This window comes from Neophocaena asiaeorientalis, unplaced genomic scaffold (genome assembly GCF_003031525.2).
Source record: "Neophocaena asiaeorientalis asiaeorientalis breed wild unplaced genomic scaffold, Neophocaena_asiaeorientalis_V1.1 scaffold155, whole genome shotgun sequence".
NCBI classification, from domain to species: Eukaryota; Metazoa; Chordata; class Mammalia; order Artiodactyla; family Phocoenidae; genus Neophocaena; species Neophocaena asiaeorientalis.
Window position 1 is genome coordinate 6983640 of NW_020173040.1, and position 18346 is coordinate 7001985.

The 18346-nt window shown below is 41.6% G+C and overlaps 2 protein-coding genes across 4 annotated transcripts in view; one reads left to right on the forward strand and one right to left on the reverse strand.

Moving 5' to 3' along the window:
• Nucleotides 1-5637, reverse strand: part of EFL1 (elongation factor like GTPase 1) — a 130970-nt gene extending 125333 nt beyond the window's left edge. The window contains exons 1-3 of one of the 2 annotated variants that reach the window (XM_024742797.1): nucleotides 5554-5637; nucleotides 4678-4787; nucleotides 1402-1469 (exon numbers count right to left, since the gene is read on the reverse strand). In XM_024742797.1, coding sequence (XP_024598565.1) covers nucleotides 1402-1469; nucleotides 4678-4768 — 159 coding nt within the window. In that variant the 5' untranslated portion in view covers nucleotides 4769-4787; nucleotides 5554-5637. Of the gene's footprint in view, nucleotides 1-1401; nucleotides 1470-4677; nucleotides 4788-5553 lie in introns of those variants that run through there. The other variant, XM_024742798.1, reaches the window with a different exon arrangement.
• Nucleotides 5638-5757: 120 nt separating this feature from the next.
• Nucleotides 5758-18346, forward strand: part of LOC112398271 (stabilizer of axonemal microtubules 1-like) — a 37663-nt gene continuing 25074 nt past the window's right edge. For both annotated transcript variants that reach the window (XR_003002966.1, XM_024742723.1), the window contains exons 1-3: nucleotides 5758-5869; nucleotides 7993-8107; nucleotides 15052-15251. Coding sequence is in view for 1 of the 2 variants with exons in the window: in XM_024742723.1 (XP_024598491.1) it covers nucleotides 8016-8107; nucleotides 15052-15251 (292 nt within the window). In the remaining variant the exon portion in view is untranslated. The remainder of the gene's footprint in view (nucleotides 5870-7992; nucleotides 8108-15051; nucleotides 15252-18346) is intronic.

Here is an 18346-nt window from a genome sequence, read left to right on the forward strand (position 1 = left end):
TTAAATACTTAAACTTTTAGGCTTATTGCCATGAAGTTGTTCGTTATGTCCCATTATTACCTTCTTAATCTCTGCAACATTTTTCTTTCCTAGTACCACTTATTTCTTCCACCTTTCCTTTCTCCTGATCAATTTCTAACTTTTTATCAGTTGTAATACAAGACAATCACAAACTGTTTACATTGCTAGTATTTTTTTAAATAGGCTTTATCTTTTTAGAGCAATTTTAAGTTTATAGAAAAATTGACTGGAAAGTAAAGAGGTTCCCAAGCATCCCCTCCCCTCCTACACACACAGTTCCCCCTATTACTTACATTTTATATTAGTGCGTAGTGTGGTACATGTTACAATTAATGAACCAACATCAATACACTATTATTAATTAACATCTATAGCTTACATTAGGATTCAACCTTTAAATGTACTATGACGTGTCCACCATCACTGTATCATATTTGTTAGCTGTATTAATCTTTTTGAAGAACAAACTGTGGCTTCACTGATCTTTTCTAATTCATTAATTTATGGCTTATTATTTCCTTTCATCTACTCACTTTAGAGTTATTGTACTTTTTCTCACTTCTCAACTGGGAATAATAAAAGCACTTTATTATTTCATTCAACCCAGTTTTTTTAGCCTTCTATAGACAGTATCTTCGGCCAGTTCCCCACCCAACGTGCCTCAAATGCCCAAGTCTTCCTTCAGTCTCTTAGGCCTACTTTTTTAATTCATTTTTGCTTCTCTACCTCCTCTTCTCTATATTACCAGTCACCTGATAAATCCTACTGACTATATCGTAAATTCACTGAAGGGAGGAACATCTCTATCTTTCTACTGCAAATAAATTATTCCAATTTCTTTCAGTTCACAGTTAAAAACAAAGGTCTCTATCATTTCATTTCCTAAAACATGATCTTCCTTCGTCATGACCCTCAAGCTTCAGAAGCCTTCCTTTGGTACTTAGGTTAGCCTTCAACGTCTTTGTAATCTGATACATTTTTTCTACCTGCACCATTTTCCTTATAAGTATAGGCAAACGTTCCACTCAAATCAAGCACAACCCACAAATTAGCCTTCATGCATTTTATCCACATTATTTCCCACCGTGAAGCATCTCTTCCACCTGTGAAATTTTCCACAATCATGGGAGGTTATCAAATGATTGGTTGCAAAAACTCATTCTTGCACTTATAAAATATTAATATAAAGTAACATAAAGCAATATGGAAATAACTTTTTCTCAATGATCTCTTTTATCTTGCTAAATGGACTGGCAGCTTCTTAGGTGCATGAACTATGCTTCATACTTTTTCGATCTTTAAGAACACAACGAAGGACTCATCACATTGTAGATTTGCTAATACTAACTGAAATGCAAGTATATATCAAATATAACATACCTTGCCTGCCAGGCGGCTGGAGATAATGCCATTGCTAGATATAAGACAGTCAGCCAGAGTAGTTTTTCCTGTTAAAGTAACAATATTAATTTAAATCGATTTCTTTTTTTTAAAGGGTGAGGTAGGTAGATTGTATCGACAAATTTAACATCTAACCATAGAACTGGTTTAGCAAATATTTCCTGTTTACCTATACTAAGTGAAGCAAGATACAACAGGCATTTTAATTAGAACTTTGAACAAAACGTCATCTGGAAGGACACAGATTCCAGCACTCCACAGTGCTGTAATCTGTATTGCCAACCCTGCGGATCAACCTCACTTTAAAATCCGTCAAGCAACATTTTTTTTAAGGACAGAAAAAGTTTTTTAATTCAGGCATAATTTACACAGAGCAAAATGCACAGACTCTTAAGTGATAAGAAAAACCACTGTGCCAATCAAAATATAAAACGCCTGACAAACAACTTTTACAGTTACTCAAATCTGTCCGATAAAGAATTTGATCAAGTTTATTGTAATTATTACATCAGTCATCAGATATCCATAACTGTGTCCTGGCCTATAAACTTAAACTTTTTTGGGCGGTACATGGGCCTCTCACTTTTGTGGCCTCTCCCGCTGCAGAGCACAGGCTCCGGACGCGCACGAGCCCAGCTGCTCCACGGCATGTGGGATCTTCCCGTACTGGGGCACGAACCTGTGTCGCCTGTAACGGCAGGCGGAGTCTCAACCACTGCGCCGCCACGGAAGCCCTAAACTTAAACTCTTGATAGCTCAGCGTGACAAAAGGATAGCACTTTTGGATAGCAATCATTTTTTCCTCTGGATGATATACTGGGTAAAACATCACCAAAAAACAATTGAACATTATCTTTTGCCATATTTCCCCACGTATGGCCTCAGTTGGCTTTGGCCAGTTAAACTGTCTGAAGAAAATACCCATTTGGTAAAGAAATTCATGAAATTTATCCATATCTCCTACTGTTTGCAAGCCAATGGAGAGCATCAGCTACACTGCAGTGACCAATGTTACCTAGTATCCAAACATAAACCCAGGAATCTACTCTAATAATAAAAGAAATTCTTATGATACTCAAGTACCCATTTGGACCTTTAATACTGTATTACGTGCTTGTCATGTAAATATTATGTATTAGCATATAACCCTAGAGCGTCACTTTCCTGCTTCCAATGGAGTAGAACATTCTAAGTACGGAGAGCATATATCCCCCCAAATGCAAGTGTCAAGAAAGCAGGGACTTTGCTTTATTCACAACTGTATCCCTAGGACCAGAACAAGGCTTGGCATATAAGAAACATTCAATGAATTATCCGTTGAATGAATAAATGAATCACAGGTTTTCTAGGATAGTATTATCTTAATATACTTTTATTTTTTATTTATTTACTTATTTTTTTTTATAAATTTATTTATTTTATTTATCTTTGGCTGCGTTGGGTCTTCATTGCTGCACGCGGGCTTTCTCTGGTTGTGGTGAGCAGGGGCTACTCTTCATTGCAGTGCACGGGCTTCTCACTGCGGTGGCTTCTCTCGTTGCGGAGCACGGGCTCTAGGCGTGCGGGCTTCAGTAGTTGTGCCATGCGGGCTCTAGAGCGCAGGCTCATTAGCTGTGGCGCACGGGCTTAGCTGCTCCGCGGCATGTGGGATCATCCCAGAACAGGGCCCGAACCCACGTCCCCTGCATTGGCAGGCGGACTCCCAACCACTGCACCACCAGGGAAGCCCTTAATATACTTTTAAATGGTAAATTTTAAAGTAATTTGCTGTACACACACATGCCACTGACTTGCCGCATGATTTAATTCACAAAGCAAAAAAAATACTTTTGTCAAACATCATGTCCTCAAAACGTGAGCAGCATAATTATAGAAACTCATGGGGTAGGGTTAGCCACCATATTTGTATACAAAACTCATTCTCAGTTGCCTTCACCTACAAAGTGATCCATCACCTCTTCCTTTAGTTCCCGTAACTACTTCACTTCAACTATTTTACCAATGGCAATAGCCACCTAACCTCTTTTCTGCCCTTCAATCCATCCGAAACACTCTCACCAGACCATTCTTACTAAAGTACTATTTGATTACAACATCCCTGCTTTATTCTGTTCTCCCAATGTGTCCCTATTACCTAATAATAAATGCCAATGATCATCTTCATGATAAAGCACGTACCTGCCAAGGGCTTCTCCTTATCATCATTTAATCCTCACAATGCTATAAGGTAGGTTTGGTTTTTATTCCAGTACACAGAGGCTGTATACTGAAGCTCAAAAAGGCAAAGTAACTTGAAATGGAGTTTTGAACTCAGGTTGTCTAACTCCAGAGCTGGAGCACTTAACCCATATCCTTGTGCCTAGCTGGCATGAAGGGCTCTTTAAGATACAGCCCAGCCTACCTCTTCACTTTTCTCTCTTACTCCCTCACCTTCAGGATGGTATATAGGTTTTATTTCACACTCCCAATCCTATCACTTTGCTGTGGCTACGTGAACTAAGAAGGAGTGTGAAACCAAGCACGGGCTTAGCAGGAGGCAATGCTCTGGTATGAAAGCAATGTCTGTGAGAAGCTAAGCACCATGCATCCCTGTCCCCCTCTCATGTCCCGTGCTTTGGTCACATACATTTCATTCTCCCCTTGCTGACATTATTCCCACTTGAAATGTGTGCCCCCATCTGCCATCTTGAATCATCCTTCCGGGGGGTCATCTCTAACACTGTTATAAAGCCCTTTTCTTAACCCATTACTAGCTTCCCGACCCTCCAGCTCTCTCAACCCTTAGAGTCTACTTTTTGCCTGCCTCATGTTATGCTGCCTCAACCCCCAAATCACCTCTCTATATAGCTGGGCTGGTGCCCTGTGCATAAATCCTTACCTTCTGACATAGCTAGCAAAATACCTCGAACTTAGCAGATGTTCAACAAACATCGGACGAGTTAAACAGAATCACATAACACAGGCTCTGAGGACATTATGTCAAGGCTACAGACGTGTTATATTACAAAGCCATTTCAAAATACTTGACAAATACTAAAAAACTCAACTTCTCGTTTAAAAGACAACAAAATATACTACATAGAAGAATAACAATCACTAGTTAGCTGTGTTCCTCCCACAGCAAAGTTTTAAAGGAAATAAGACTTGCAACTTAGCAAGCATCACTCTCAACTGCCCACAGCATCACTCCACTGACACGTGCGGAGACACACCCCCTTAATTACTGAAAATAAGCCATTTAGAAAGGATTCTTACCATGGTCAACATGAGCCAAAACACAGATATTCCTGATGTTAGCCGTGTTTTTCTGGAGTTGAATCATCTTATCCAAACTGTTCAGCACCATGGTCACTTATTTCCTGTGACTAATAGTTAAACATGTATTACAAATGGCTGAAGATCGGGGCGTTAAAAGATAAAAGTTTCTACTGCTGGGAGCTGACAAGACTTCTCGAGTCCCTTAAAGTAATAACGCAACGGATGCTTACTGAAGGGACAGACCCACCCAGGCCCAAGTCCAATTTGAGCACTTCAACAAATACTGTACCACGACTGTACTTGCGGAGTTTACTCATCCTTCCGGATCGACCCTTTGCGATGAATCACAAAGCTCGTGGGGTTTGGGTGCACAATGACACCTGGAACTCTGCCCCGTACTGTGTACTCGGGCATTATTTCTCCAGGTCAGTGATTACATACTGGAAGGGTCTTATGCAGGAGGGAGAGAAGATGCCGACATCTCTCTCTTCCCCTGCTCGATCTTTTCCCAAGCCTCTCCTATCACTCCCACTTGCTTTCACTGGAGGTAAAACACCCAGCTTCCCGACTACATTTTGGGGTCACATGCAGGTGCACTGAACGTCTTCCATTCTTTTCCACACTGGGGAAACCAAGAAAAAACAAACCCTCAACTCTACATTCCCTTTATCCTCACTCCCTTTTTCTTTGAGGATCCCGGGTCCGCACTGAGAAACGGCCGGGCCGGCCCGGACACTACGCTCGCACGGCAGCCGCTCTCAGCCCGGGCTCGCTCCTAGCTCCGTCCACGCCCTGCCGCCGCGGCGACCCGGGACCCCCACTGCCTAGAGTTGGCGGAAGAGGACGCCCGGACGCCTGCAGGCCCGCACTTACCGGCTGCCGCCGCCCAGCCAGCCCAGCTCGAACCACAGCGCCGACCACACCACGCGTATCACAACCCCCTGACCTCCGCGTCCACCTTACGCCCGCGCGCCGGGGGCGGGGCTGAGAACGCACGACCTTTGACCCGCCTGCGTCTCTGGCGCCGCCGGAAGCAGGCGGAGCATCCGTTAGCCGCGCCCCGCCGGTTACCTGGACTGAGCCCGGCGCGGTGGAGTTGTGGAAGCTGCGGCTGCGGAGAAGCTGTGGAGCTGGTCCCGCGAGCCGGGAGCATGAGGACATGGTGTCTGTGTCAGATTTGTACCTGCGGGTAAGAAACGGCCGGTGTGGCGGCCGCCGGGGCTTGGAAGCGAGCTGGGGTCTCGGGGAACGGAGCCCTCAGAGTGGCCGCCCCGCCAAGGTGGAGGACGCGGGCCCAGCGACGTCCCACTTATCCCCGAGTCCGCAGGTGCTCGCTGTTCAGCCGCCAGCTACCGCGGGTTAAGCAGTTCTGCTTTGTCGGCTCCTATCCACGGGCGCAAACTGAAATGCTATGGCGCCAGGGGGATGATATACGCCTGTGGTAGCAGCGGCTGGATGTCAGGCTGCCAAGTGTGGAGACCTGATCCGACGGGGAGAGTGTATGCCCACAAAAATTTTTTTTTAATTTATTTATTTTTGGCTGTGTTGGGTCTTCGTTACTGTGCGAGGGCTTTCTCTATTTGCGGCAAGCGGGGGCCGCTCTTCATCGCGGTGCGCGGGCCTCTCACTGTCGCGGCCTCTGTTGTTGCTGAGCACGGGCTCCAGACGCGCAGGCTCAGTAGTTGTGCCTCACGGGCCTAGTTGCTCCGCGGCATGTGGGATCCTCCCAGACCACGGCTCGAACCCGTGCCCCCTGCATTGGCAGGCAGATTCTCAACCACTGCGCCACCAGGGAAGCCCCTATGCCCACAAAATTTAAAATAAATAAATAAAAGGAAACGGAAGGAGAGTAGACCGGTGTGCAAGTCTGAGTTTTCGACCTGTGTTAGGCTTTCTTCTGTTCCTAGCTTTCCATCCCCGCCTAACCATATTCCCGTTCCCAGTCCCATCCAGACTGCTTTCCTTTGGGATCTGACGGACTGAAAAGGTAGTAGGTAGTCTCCTGAAACCCAGAATTGGTCAGTGAGTCCTGCCTAAGCTGTAAGCAGTCATCTCCTTCCTCAGCTTCCTTGCTGACCCAGGGATTAGACGACTATTTGCTAAATAAATATTATGAATATGTCAATCCTGTCGTACTGTAATGCCCTCCAAAGGAAAAACACTTCACATGGTGATGGAAAGCAGTTTCCCCGTAGTTTCATGGTAAATGTTGTTTTAAATTACTAATCGGATGTAGATTAGAAGATAAGTCAGCCTTTGAGGATTTGATTCATATCTGAAAACCCTGACTGGCAAAAAAATTGATTAATTTTTTTTCTAATCTTTAAATTAATTTCTATCCAACCTAAGTTCCTTTCCCATCCAGCTGTCAGGAAATTTCAGTCTTCATTATGTTGGAGGCTTCCTTTTTCCCAAGCAGTAAAATGGTCCAGGGAGCAGAGGCATTGCCAATGCAAGAGGAGTCTCTCTGGGCTTTAAACATTGGTAATGCTTCCCACTGAAATGTCTCTTGCTGGAGTTCACATAATCCCTTCAAGAGTGGTGCCGCCGCTGCTTTGAAATTTATGTTTGAGGTACAAGAATCTTGGCAAAGCTGGGAGCCATTGTTGTAGGGTTCCACCTAGCCAACTCTTGATATCTGGCCACCTCCTGGATCACTGATAGAATGGGGCAAAGACGCCCGCTCTTCTATGAACTCCTTCCCCCTCATCTTCTACCTCCTTCCTCTCTCTGGGGAATCGTCCCCTCTTCCCTCTTTTGCAGTCCAGGACCATCTGTTTCCTCTTAGGACCTCATTTCCAGCAGGACATCTGATTTCATCTCTTCATGAATTGTGTTTAAAAAGACAGGAGAACGTGTTGACTTCAGGCAGCTTATATCCTCAGCCCTTCCAAAAGTCCTGCAAGAAGGAAATGTCAGGGTCCTGACTACCTGCTTGAAATAAAGGAGGGGAAAAAAACAAGGAGAACAAACTCATTAATATTTCAACACATTGCCTCTCTTTAGGAGGATCAAGATTGTCAAAGAGACCACTTCAGGGAAACTTTGACCTGCATCTGCTACTTTTTCATCTTGCTGTTTGAATCTTTTTTTTTTCATACTATGTAACTAAATCTTTTCAAATGTCTGTTTCTTTCACTCTATCAGTCAAAACAACCATCTATCTCAGAACATCGTTTTCTCTGCAATGTGTATATACAATTGCTCATGTGAGTTAAACTGTGATAAGTTATTTATGTTTGCATAGGCGACATCATTGCCCACGTGGAACCACAAGGATTTATGAAAATTCTGACTTGTCTTGTCCCACAGCTGAATATTTGGAAAACTATCCTATGTATGGCAGTGTTCTTCCACCTCAGAGTCTGAAGCCCAAGGAAGAATTTCCAGCATATCGTTGTAAAATGGAAGGAATAACAACATTTAAGTAAGTATCAAGAAACTGTTTGCTTTACCTATTTTTCTCCCCACTCTTCTGGGTTTTTTTGTTTTTTGAATTTTTGAATTTTATTTTATATTTTTTATACAGAAGGTTCTTATTAGTTATCCATTTTATACATATGAGTGTGTATATGTCAATCCCAGTCCCACTCTTCTGGTTTTAATAAGGTGTTTTTGTTTTAAACTCTTTAAACTATTTAGTTGATTTAAGTTGAACCAGTTGACTAGTTGAGCCACAGCTTGAGGAAAACAGAAAGATGAGAATTAAGTTAAATGAGAAAAATGAGAAGGAAAGGGGATATATAAAAAGTTCTATTGATTGTTTTTGTTAACCTCCTAAAATCTCTTGAGTTTATCTGTTTTCCATCGTGACCAGAACCTAGAGGAATGCAGCAGCTTCCTAATGGTTATGTTTGTATCTACTCTAGCTTTTGCATCTCTGATCTGTTTTCTAACTTTAGCCAAGATGACCTTTTTATGTACTGTTTATTTTTTATTTTATTTTTTTATTGAAGTATAGTTGATTTGCAATGCTGTGCCAATCTCTGCTATACAGCAAAGTGACTCTGTTATACACATACAGACATTCTTTTTTTATATTCTTTTCCATTATGGTTTATTGACAGGATATTGACTATAGTTCCTCATGCTATACAGTAGGACTTTGTTGTTTATCCATCCTATATATAATAGTTTACATCTGTTGGGACTTCTCTGGTGGTCCAGTGGGTGGGACTCTGTGCTCCCAAGGCAGGGGACCCGGGTTCCATTCCTCGTCGGGGAACTAGATCCCGCGTGGATGCCACAGCTCAGTGTTCACATGCCGCAGCTGGGAAGCCTGCATGCCGCAACTGGAGATCCTGCATGCTGCAGCTAAGACCCGGTGCAGCCAAAATAAATTTAAAAAAAAAAAAAGAAAAAGAAAAAAAAGTTTACATCTGCTGATCCCAAACTCCCAGTCCATCCCTCCCCATCCCCCACCCCCCTTGGCAACCACAAGTCTGTTCTCTATGTCTGTCAATCTGTTTCTGTTCTGTAGATAGGTTCATTTGTGCCATATTTTAGATTCCACATATAAGTGATACCACTAGTATTTGTCTTTCTCTTTCTGAGTTATTTCACTTAGTATGATAATCTCTAGTCGCATCCATATTGCTGCAAATGGCATTGTTTTGATCTTTTTTATGGCTGAGTAGTATTCCATTGTATATATGTACCACATCTTCTTTATCCATTCATCTGTCGATGGACATTTAGGTTGGTTCCATGTTTTGGCTATTGTGAATAGTGCTGCTATGAACATAGGGGTGCATGTATCTTTCTGAATTAGAGTTTTGTCTGGATATATGCCCAGGAGTGGGATTGCTGGATCATATGGTAATTCAATTTTTAGTTTTCTGAGTAAGTACCACACTGTTTTCCATACTGGCTGCACCAGCTTACATTCCCACCAACAGTGCAGGAGGCTTCCCTTTTCTGCACACCCTCTCCAGCATTTTTTATTCATAGACTTTTTAATTGTGGCCATTCTGACTGGTGTGAGGTGGTACCTCATTGTAGTTTTGATTTGCATTTCTCTAAATACTTAGCGATGTTGAGTAAGATGACCTTTTTAAAATGCAGATCTAATCGTGTCACCTCCCTGCTAAAACTGCTGTTATATTTTCCCATTATATTTAATGTATACCAAAATCCCTTCATTGTTTGCTCCCTGCTTTCTTCTCTGATTTATTTTCACTGTAATGCCCTTTGCACTCTTACGGTTACATCTCATAGGACATGTTTCATTTCTTGGAAGTACCAGGCTTCTCTTGTCACAGAGCCTTCCAAGATACTATGTTACCTGCGTGGAATTTTTCCTGCCTCTTTACCCTAATTAATGCCTATTCAACCTATACCTCTTAACTCAGTTATCACTCTGAAAAGCCTTCACTGACACTCATCCAGTTTCCAGGCTAGGTAAAAGTCCCCTATGTAAGTTCTCAAAGCATCTGCCTGTTATTTATCATTAGATTAGTTTCAGTGTTCCATGAAAGCAGGAACTATGTCTGTTCTTATCTCAGCATTCTATTTCCAGAAACCTGTTACAATGCCTACTAGCTCATAGTAGGCACTCACTATTTACTCAGTGTGTGAAAGACAAAAAAGTCCATTTAAGCCTAAACTTTTCGTTTGGACTCAGCTTTTTTGATCTTTGTCAGCTCATGGGTTCTTTTCTCTATTTTCTTAATGTGTACACTGTATTCAAGGTACAGTCTTAGGTGTTAAGTATAAAATTATCAATAAAGAGAGGTTCTTGCTTTCCAGGAACTCATACATCAGCCTTCTATAATTTAGGGTTTTTGAAATGCTCTGTAACAACTTTAATTTTTAGTGCTATCCATTTTCTTTTCATTTCAGATATTTATTTTACTTATCTAGCAAAGGTGGAGACCTTCAAACTTTTACTGCAGTACTTATACCTTTAACATTTCAGACAACCCTTGCAGTGCTTTGGTGATTCCAGTTACTTCCCTCATACTTTGGTGTGATTTGGAATCATCTAGAAAGGTTAAAATTGCAGATTCCAGAGCTCCACCTAAAATAGTCAGTAGACAATGAAGTGGATCCGAGGAATATGCTTTTTTTTTTTCTTTTGTGGTACGCAGGCCTCTCACTGTTGTGGCCTCTCCCGTTGCGGAGCACAGGCTCTGGACGTGCAGGCTCAGCGGCCATGGCTCACGGGCCCAGCCGCTCCGCGGCATGTGGGATCTTCCCGGACTGGGGCACGAACCCGTGTCCCCTGCATTGGCAGGTGGACTCAACCACTGCACCACCAGGGAAGCCCAGGAATATGCATTTTTAACCAGCATTGCTGGTGATTCTATTGCTACAGACACAATGCAATGGGCAGGTATTGGACTGTTCACTGGGAATGACAGGGAACAGAAAGAAGGGCTTTCCTACCATGTTTATAGTCTTGTGGGAATGATAGTCCCAAAACAAAAATCAGGTAAACAAGATAACTACACATTATAGTAAATGAGATGAAGGAATTGAGCAATTGGTTGAGATAGAGCAAATGGGAATGGTTGCTCTTTTCTCTTCACCTTTATTCCTTTCTTTCTTTTTTTTTTTTTTTTTTTTTTTTGCGGTACGAGGGCCTCTCACTGTTGTGGCCTCTCCCGTTGCGGAGCACAGGCTCCAGATGCGCAGGCTCAGCGGCCATGGCTCACGAACCTATCCGCTCCACGGCATGTGGAATCTTCCCGGACCGGGGCACAAACCCGTGTCCCCTGCATCGGCAGGCAGACTCTCAACCACTGCGCCACCAGGGAAGCTCCTATTCCTTTCTTTCTTGATGCCTTAATGATTCATAACGGAAATTTGAAATAAATTTCACACTATTCATATTTATTGAATAAAGATTTTTCATTTAACCAACTCGAAGTGTTAAAACCAGGAAAGTTTAACTGCTACATCTTTCTTTAAAAGGCAATTGCTTTTCAATTCTGGGCTTTCTCAGTTGCCTTGTTCAAGTAGCCTGTAATAGTAAACAAATAAAATAAAATAAAGAAATGTCCCAACTCCCAAAAGGTTCAAATACGCCAACAAAGTAAAACTTCCATTTCTTAAATCATCATCTTTCCACTTACTAAAACATTAGATCTTTTCTTCATAGTTTGACTAGGGAACTAGCAGTATTTCCAAGAGCCATATCCAAGGGGTTCGGAACTCTTGCTTGACTCCCTCATGGTGACCATGTTGACTAGGCAGTAGAAAGCAGCTGATTCATCTGTACAAACAAAGAATCATGTGTCATTCTGTTCTATACTTTTCTATAATATAGGAAGAGACTGTGTAAAGAGCAGATGTCTGGACTTGTACCGGGCTTTTGATCCTTTATAGCATTACAGCTGTAGCACAGTAGATGATTGCCAGAGTTGGCAGGAAGTCTGCCCTGAAAGTATGATTCCAGACATGTCAAATGTTTTAGGAGGGCTTCCCTGGTGGCGCAGTGTTTGAGAGTCTGCCTGCCTATGCAGGGGACACAAGTTCATGCCCTGGTCTGGGAAGATCCCACATGCCGCAGAGCGGCTGGGCCTGTGAGCCATGGCCGCTGAGCCTGTGCGTCCAGAGCCTGTGCTCCACAACGGGAGAGGCCACAACAGTGAGAGGACCGCGTACCGCAAAACAGAAAAAAAAAAATGTTTTAGGATATATCAGATGAATAAGAGTGCATTTACCCTTTACTACTTCTCCATAGAAAGTTGCTTTGGGTTTGGAGGTAAACTTTCTAACTCTTAACTAATCTTACTAGAGAAACTAAGACTTCTAAGCTTTCTCTGTCCTCTCTACTTCCTGATTGCATTTTAGCCTATTCCTCTCTAGCTGGTATTTGGGAAGAGCAAAGAACAACTCAGATGTCTTGAGAAGCAGAGGTATGGGATTTCTACTATTATTTATCCACTAAATAATATTTCATAAGCATTCGTTAAGTGTCAGGTGCTATGCTAGGCACCTGGGATACAGTGGTGAGCAAAACAGTCATGATCTCTGTGCTCACAGACATTGCAGTCTCGTGAAGGTGACAGTCAAAAACATCACTCAAAATAAGTATAAAATTGCAACAGTGATCAAATCTATGAAGGATAGGCGCAAGGTAACTTCGGATCCAGAATAAGAGGCTTGACTTTATCAGGGAAATGAGAAAAATGAGCTAAAATCTGAAGGCTGTAAAGCAATTAACTGGATTAAGACTGTAAGAAAGTGCCTTCCAAAGAGAGAGCAGCAGGTAGCAGGAAGGAGCATGGAAAGAAGGAAATTGTCCGAGAAGGCCAGCAGGAGCAGAGGGAGCAAGAGGAAGCACAGTGTGATTTGAAGCTAGTGAAAGAGGCCATGTTCAGTTTTTTCTGTATCCTTAGAGCAATAAGAAGCTATTGAAGGTTTCTTTTCTTTCTTGTTTTTTGTTTGTATGTTTGTTTGTTGAGGGGGGTACGAAAGAGAGTTGAGGAAGAGGCTAGGGAGATGAGGACAAGAATGACCTGATCAAATTTTGTGTGAAAGGATTACTTTGGGTGCAATGTAAGAAAAGATTGGAGAGAGAACTAGTAAGTGAATTTAGGAAGGTATTGAATTGATTTGAATGAGCTATTATGAAAGCTTGGAATGGTGATGAGAGAGAGAAAAGCGGATTTAAGAGATATTTAAGAGGCAAAATTGACAGGAGTTGATGATGAACAAAATATAGGAGGGAGGTGAGGCATGAAGGGTTAGTCCTAGGTTTCTGAGTACAGCTGAAGAGATGGTGATGCCAGTCAGTAAAATAGGGAACAAGCCAATAGGCCCAGATTTGTTGGGGTAAAATAGTTTGATTAGGGGTATACTAAGTTTTGAGGTACCATTGAATATCGAACAGGCCACTGTAAAAACTGGTACGGAGCTAAGAGAGGAGGTCTGAGTGGAGATGTACGTGTGAGAGGTGTTTCCATATAGTTAGTAATTGCAGCTGTGGGAGTAGAGGCGTTGTCTTCAAGAGGGAACGTTGGGTGAGAAGAGGAGAGTGGGTAGCCCCAGTGTCGAGGAACTGCCCAACTTCATGACTGACTATAGGAGGGCGAAGCTGCGTAGGAGACCAAGAAGAAATAATGAGGAAGGCAGGGAGAGAGAATTTCTCAGAAATAGAGGGAGTGGGCAATAATGTCAATTAGGACTTGAGAGGTTAAGTAAGATGAGGACTAAAAAGGTCTGGTGGATTTAATCACATAGAAGTCATGGTGCACCTTCAAGCTGTGTTAGAGAAGTGACAGTGCTGGAAACCAGGTTGAAGTGGGTTGATGGGGGTGAGGAAATGGAGTTAACAAGTCTAAGAGGTTATATCGTGACTAGAGAAGGGATTCAGTGAGTTTTGGTTTTTGGAGCTTATGGACATATACAGAAAATATTGATTAATACAAGTTGGTTTAAATAAATGATACAATGAGTGAAACAGTCCATAATGTCCCAAAGAAAAAAAGCAATTTTGATGACTTTTAGTAATTTGTAGAGCTAACATATCATCCTTACTGTGTACTAAACACTCATGTGTATGCTCTACATACATGCATGTGTCAGTCCTTCAAACAACCCTATGAGGTAGATGGTATTATTGTCCTATTTTATATCTAAGGAAACTGGAGCATAGACAGGGTAAGTTACCCCACATCATAAATCTGGTGAATGACAGAGCCAGGATTTGGACCCAGGTAGTCTGATCAGTCTGAGTCTGTGGTCTCACCACCCCACCAGACAACCTCAGTGTCTGCAGTACTACCTCTGCCACATAATGTTATATAATGCCCAGGGTGGCTAGGGTACCATATGACTCCTATCCCTGGCAAGGGCTTCTGGGGATCTGAAGATGGATAAGACCCACATCAACACTATGAACATGATTTATGTCTAAAGGCCAGAGTTTAGACATAAATTATTTCTTTAATTGATTACTTAATGATGAGCAGAAAGACAGCATGACTTCAAGAAGAGAGCATGCCCAAATAGTTTATTAGAGTCTTTAATAGGATGAATAAGGATTTTGACAAAATGGACCCAGGTGATATAGTTAAAATTGTTTTCAGATTCATTAAATCTTTAACCTAAGATTTCCTTCCAGGTTAGGAAAAAATTCAATTATTTGAAGATTTTATTTATGTAAGATCCAATTAACTGAGGATCCATTGTAAAGCTGTTTTGAAAACTAGGATTTTTGACATTTATTTTTCTTATATGTAGTCACTGGATAGGACATAAAGGAATTCAATAATCTCTTTCAGGTAGCTTATCAACCATCACCATTTTAATATCTTCTTAGACTTTTAAAGTAAAAAAAAGTCTGGAAAATTTTAATACTGCATTGAAATACTTAGAAATAAAAGAATCTGTGAAGCTATGTTTCAAATTTATATATTTCAGGTCGGATTCTCGTCCTTATGAAATAGTCAAACAGCCTCGCCATGCACCAGAAGAATATAAACCAAAGCAGGGGGAGATTGATCTTGGTACTACCTACAAATGGCATCTTAATTCTTGTAGAGTGCAGCATGTGGCAATAGCTCGGCCTTTGGAGAGACAAGTTAAAAAAGGGAAGTTGGATACTGTCCCAGCCTATAAAGGTAACTTGCCATTTCAAAAATTAAAGAGCCATAAAGCAAAAACTTACTTCCAGCTTTGAGATCTAACATCAAATCATGATTTTGGTGCATTGCCAAACTTAAGTCTCCGTGGCTTAGGAAAAACTTTTTTCTCTGTTGTCTAAATAGTATTGTATAGTGAGAAAAAAACAGACTATTTGCTTGATGGAGAGTTAAGAGACCTGGATTCCTGTCCAAATTCAGCCACTTAATTAGTTTTCTCTATCTCAAACCATGAAAACAAAGGATACCACTGAACAAGCATTATGTCATATTTGTCACATTATGCTACATGTAGTCGGCACCGTTCCTTTCCTTCCATCCCAGAATGAGTTGAAACTTTACTGAGCATACTGGAGCCTTTGAGAAAGTCAAATAAAGAGCAACCCTCTTCTCCATTCAAGTTCTGAACCAACCGATAAAGCAAAAGAGTTAGCAGGTAGAGAACCAAAATACTCCCTTTATACTGATAAAGGCTGGAATAGAGGATGAAGCTTGAATCTGTTAGCAGATGGTCCCTGATACTGAACCTCAGAATACAATAGGCTTGTCCACCCAGTGAGACAGTGTTGGAGCACCACATAGGCAACCTGCTCCTCCGAGACTTCCAGCATGGAATACCTTCTGCCTCCTGGCAACTGACTTGGAAGAGTAAGGACTGTACAACGTACGGCCAGTTTCTTTCCAAAAATCAATCTGATTATATAATAGTCTGTTGCTTTTTGGCAGGGAGTAGGGTCCTTTATTTTTAAACAATAGGCTATCTTGTTCATATTTTTTCTGTATTTTTTTTGTTAATAATGTAATTGCATATTTAGGCTTAAAGCCTTTTCACTAGTTATGTGATATAACTGAATGGGTATGTCCTAATATAAAGCCCTTTTGTACGAGTGATGCCATCCACAATAAAAGTAATGATTTATACTTTAAACCGGTAATAACTGAATACATACTTTTTCTTTAAATGTCACTTACCAGTTTAATGGGTAACTAAAGTATATGGTATCAGTATGCTGTGATCTATATGTCAGCCCAGGAGGGAGATCTATACAAAGGACACATTTTTAAGACAATGCATGTGGTGAACAAATACATTGTTATAATCTAATATAGCATATAGTAATTGCTAAGATATATGTGTATTGGTATGCAGAGGAGATAGTGTATTGTGTAATAATTGGACATAAAAGATAATTGGTGAAATGTCTGTACTAGGTCTTTTAAACAACCGTAGTAAGATTTTCTTTTCTTTTTTGCCCCACAAAGTCTATTTAAAAATACAACAATATTGATATTCCTTGATGCTGTGACTATTTACGTATGACACACACACACATACACACCAACCCTAGTTCTGGCTTCTCATTACCTGGGTTTCCTATAGATGCCTGTACTTCCACTCCCGTAATCCAATGTTGAGGATTCCTGGGTTCCTTCTGGCCTTCTCTCTCCTCATCTTCCCTAGTGAGGAAAAGTGATCCTTGTATTTCCAGGTTATCAGGCATGAGACAACAAATACTAAGGGCCAAGGGAATAATTCGTCATTCTGCGTGATGATTGTACTGCGGGTTTTGTAGATACCTACTGAAGGACAGGTCTGTAGCTGAAGAGAAGTCACAATGGGAAGAGACTGTCACTGTCACCAAAGAATGAGAGAACAGAGCAAAGGCAGAAATGGGATATGATTAAAAACAAAAATGAAAAACTCTACAAGATGGTGAGAAGGGTGACATCTAGATTCTGGAGATGTGGTTCTGTGAAACTGGTGGCTCTTAGACAGAAACATACCTACCCCTAGCAGCCTTGCTTTAGAAATTCATTCAGATTAAAATGTAGATAATGAAAATAGGTCAGTATTTGATTTGATACTTTTTAGGGATTACTCTTCTGTGTGCAGGGCACTATAAGGAATAGAGATCTGAATTGAGCATGGTTGTTGACATTTAGAAACTTTACAGTTGAGATGAGAAGAAAGAGCAATAATAGCCTGAAGAATTAAATAGTCATCTGAGAAATAAAAATATGAGATATCACAAGAAGGGGCGAATAATTCACTAGAAAATTAATGGAACAATTAGGGCTTCAAACACTTAGACTAAGCAAGATATCACTCCAGGCTAGTCTGGGAATGCATCACAGACTAGTAAGTATTGATATATAGAAAGAGGAGGGATATCCTAAAAGCTAGGATGAGATGAGCAAAAAAATCATAAAGCCAGAAAAATAAGAGGGCTGTTCGGTGAACATGGTGGGAACCAGAGAATTTCAGGATCTGAGAGATTGGTGTATAGTTCCAAAAATGTAGGTTGAGATCAGATTGTGAAGTCTTGGTTGTCAGACTGAGGAACTTAACATTTTTCTGGTAGCCACTAACATTTCTGAGTTCTGCTACCAGATAGGATATAGCATATGGCAGAGAGCCATTACTTCCACTGAAACAGTTTAAAAAAATACATAAATTTTTAAAAACCTTTTTTAAATAGAAGCAAATAACTAAAATTACAGAGACAGGGGAGCCCTTCCTAGATGAGCTGAGATGGCCAACTGTGTACTTCTCTGGGAGCATTTGTCAAGTCTAGGCCAAGGCTGAAGATTAGGGTAGCATCAGCAGCGAGACCCTCCTAGGGGAAGGAGCAACTGACATGTAGGCCAGTGTGACCAACTAGAATCTGTAAATACCCCTGAAGTGTGACTGGTTTTCCTTGTGGGATGTCTGCTGAGTGATTAGGGGGCATGGTGGGCTAGAGGACTGGGCTAGAAAGAGCCCACAGAAATATCCCACAGTCTCACTTGGGAGCAGGTGCTTAGGGGAGAAAGTCCCACTAAAATGAAGGCTCAACCACAAACACATCACAGGTCTTGTCCTTGAAACTTGTAACTAGAGGAAGACTATGTCTAACTGAAGGTGCCGCTGAATGCCAGCCGCGCTCAGCTCCTGACTGGATCGAGGTGACCTGCCCCATATCCTACCTGCGTAACATAGGAAAGAGCAAGCTGTCTTCTGTTGAAAATAACATCGATTTTAGTTTCTATGGTTTTCTTATACATGACATCCAGCACAGAGTAAAACATTATGA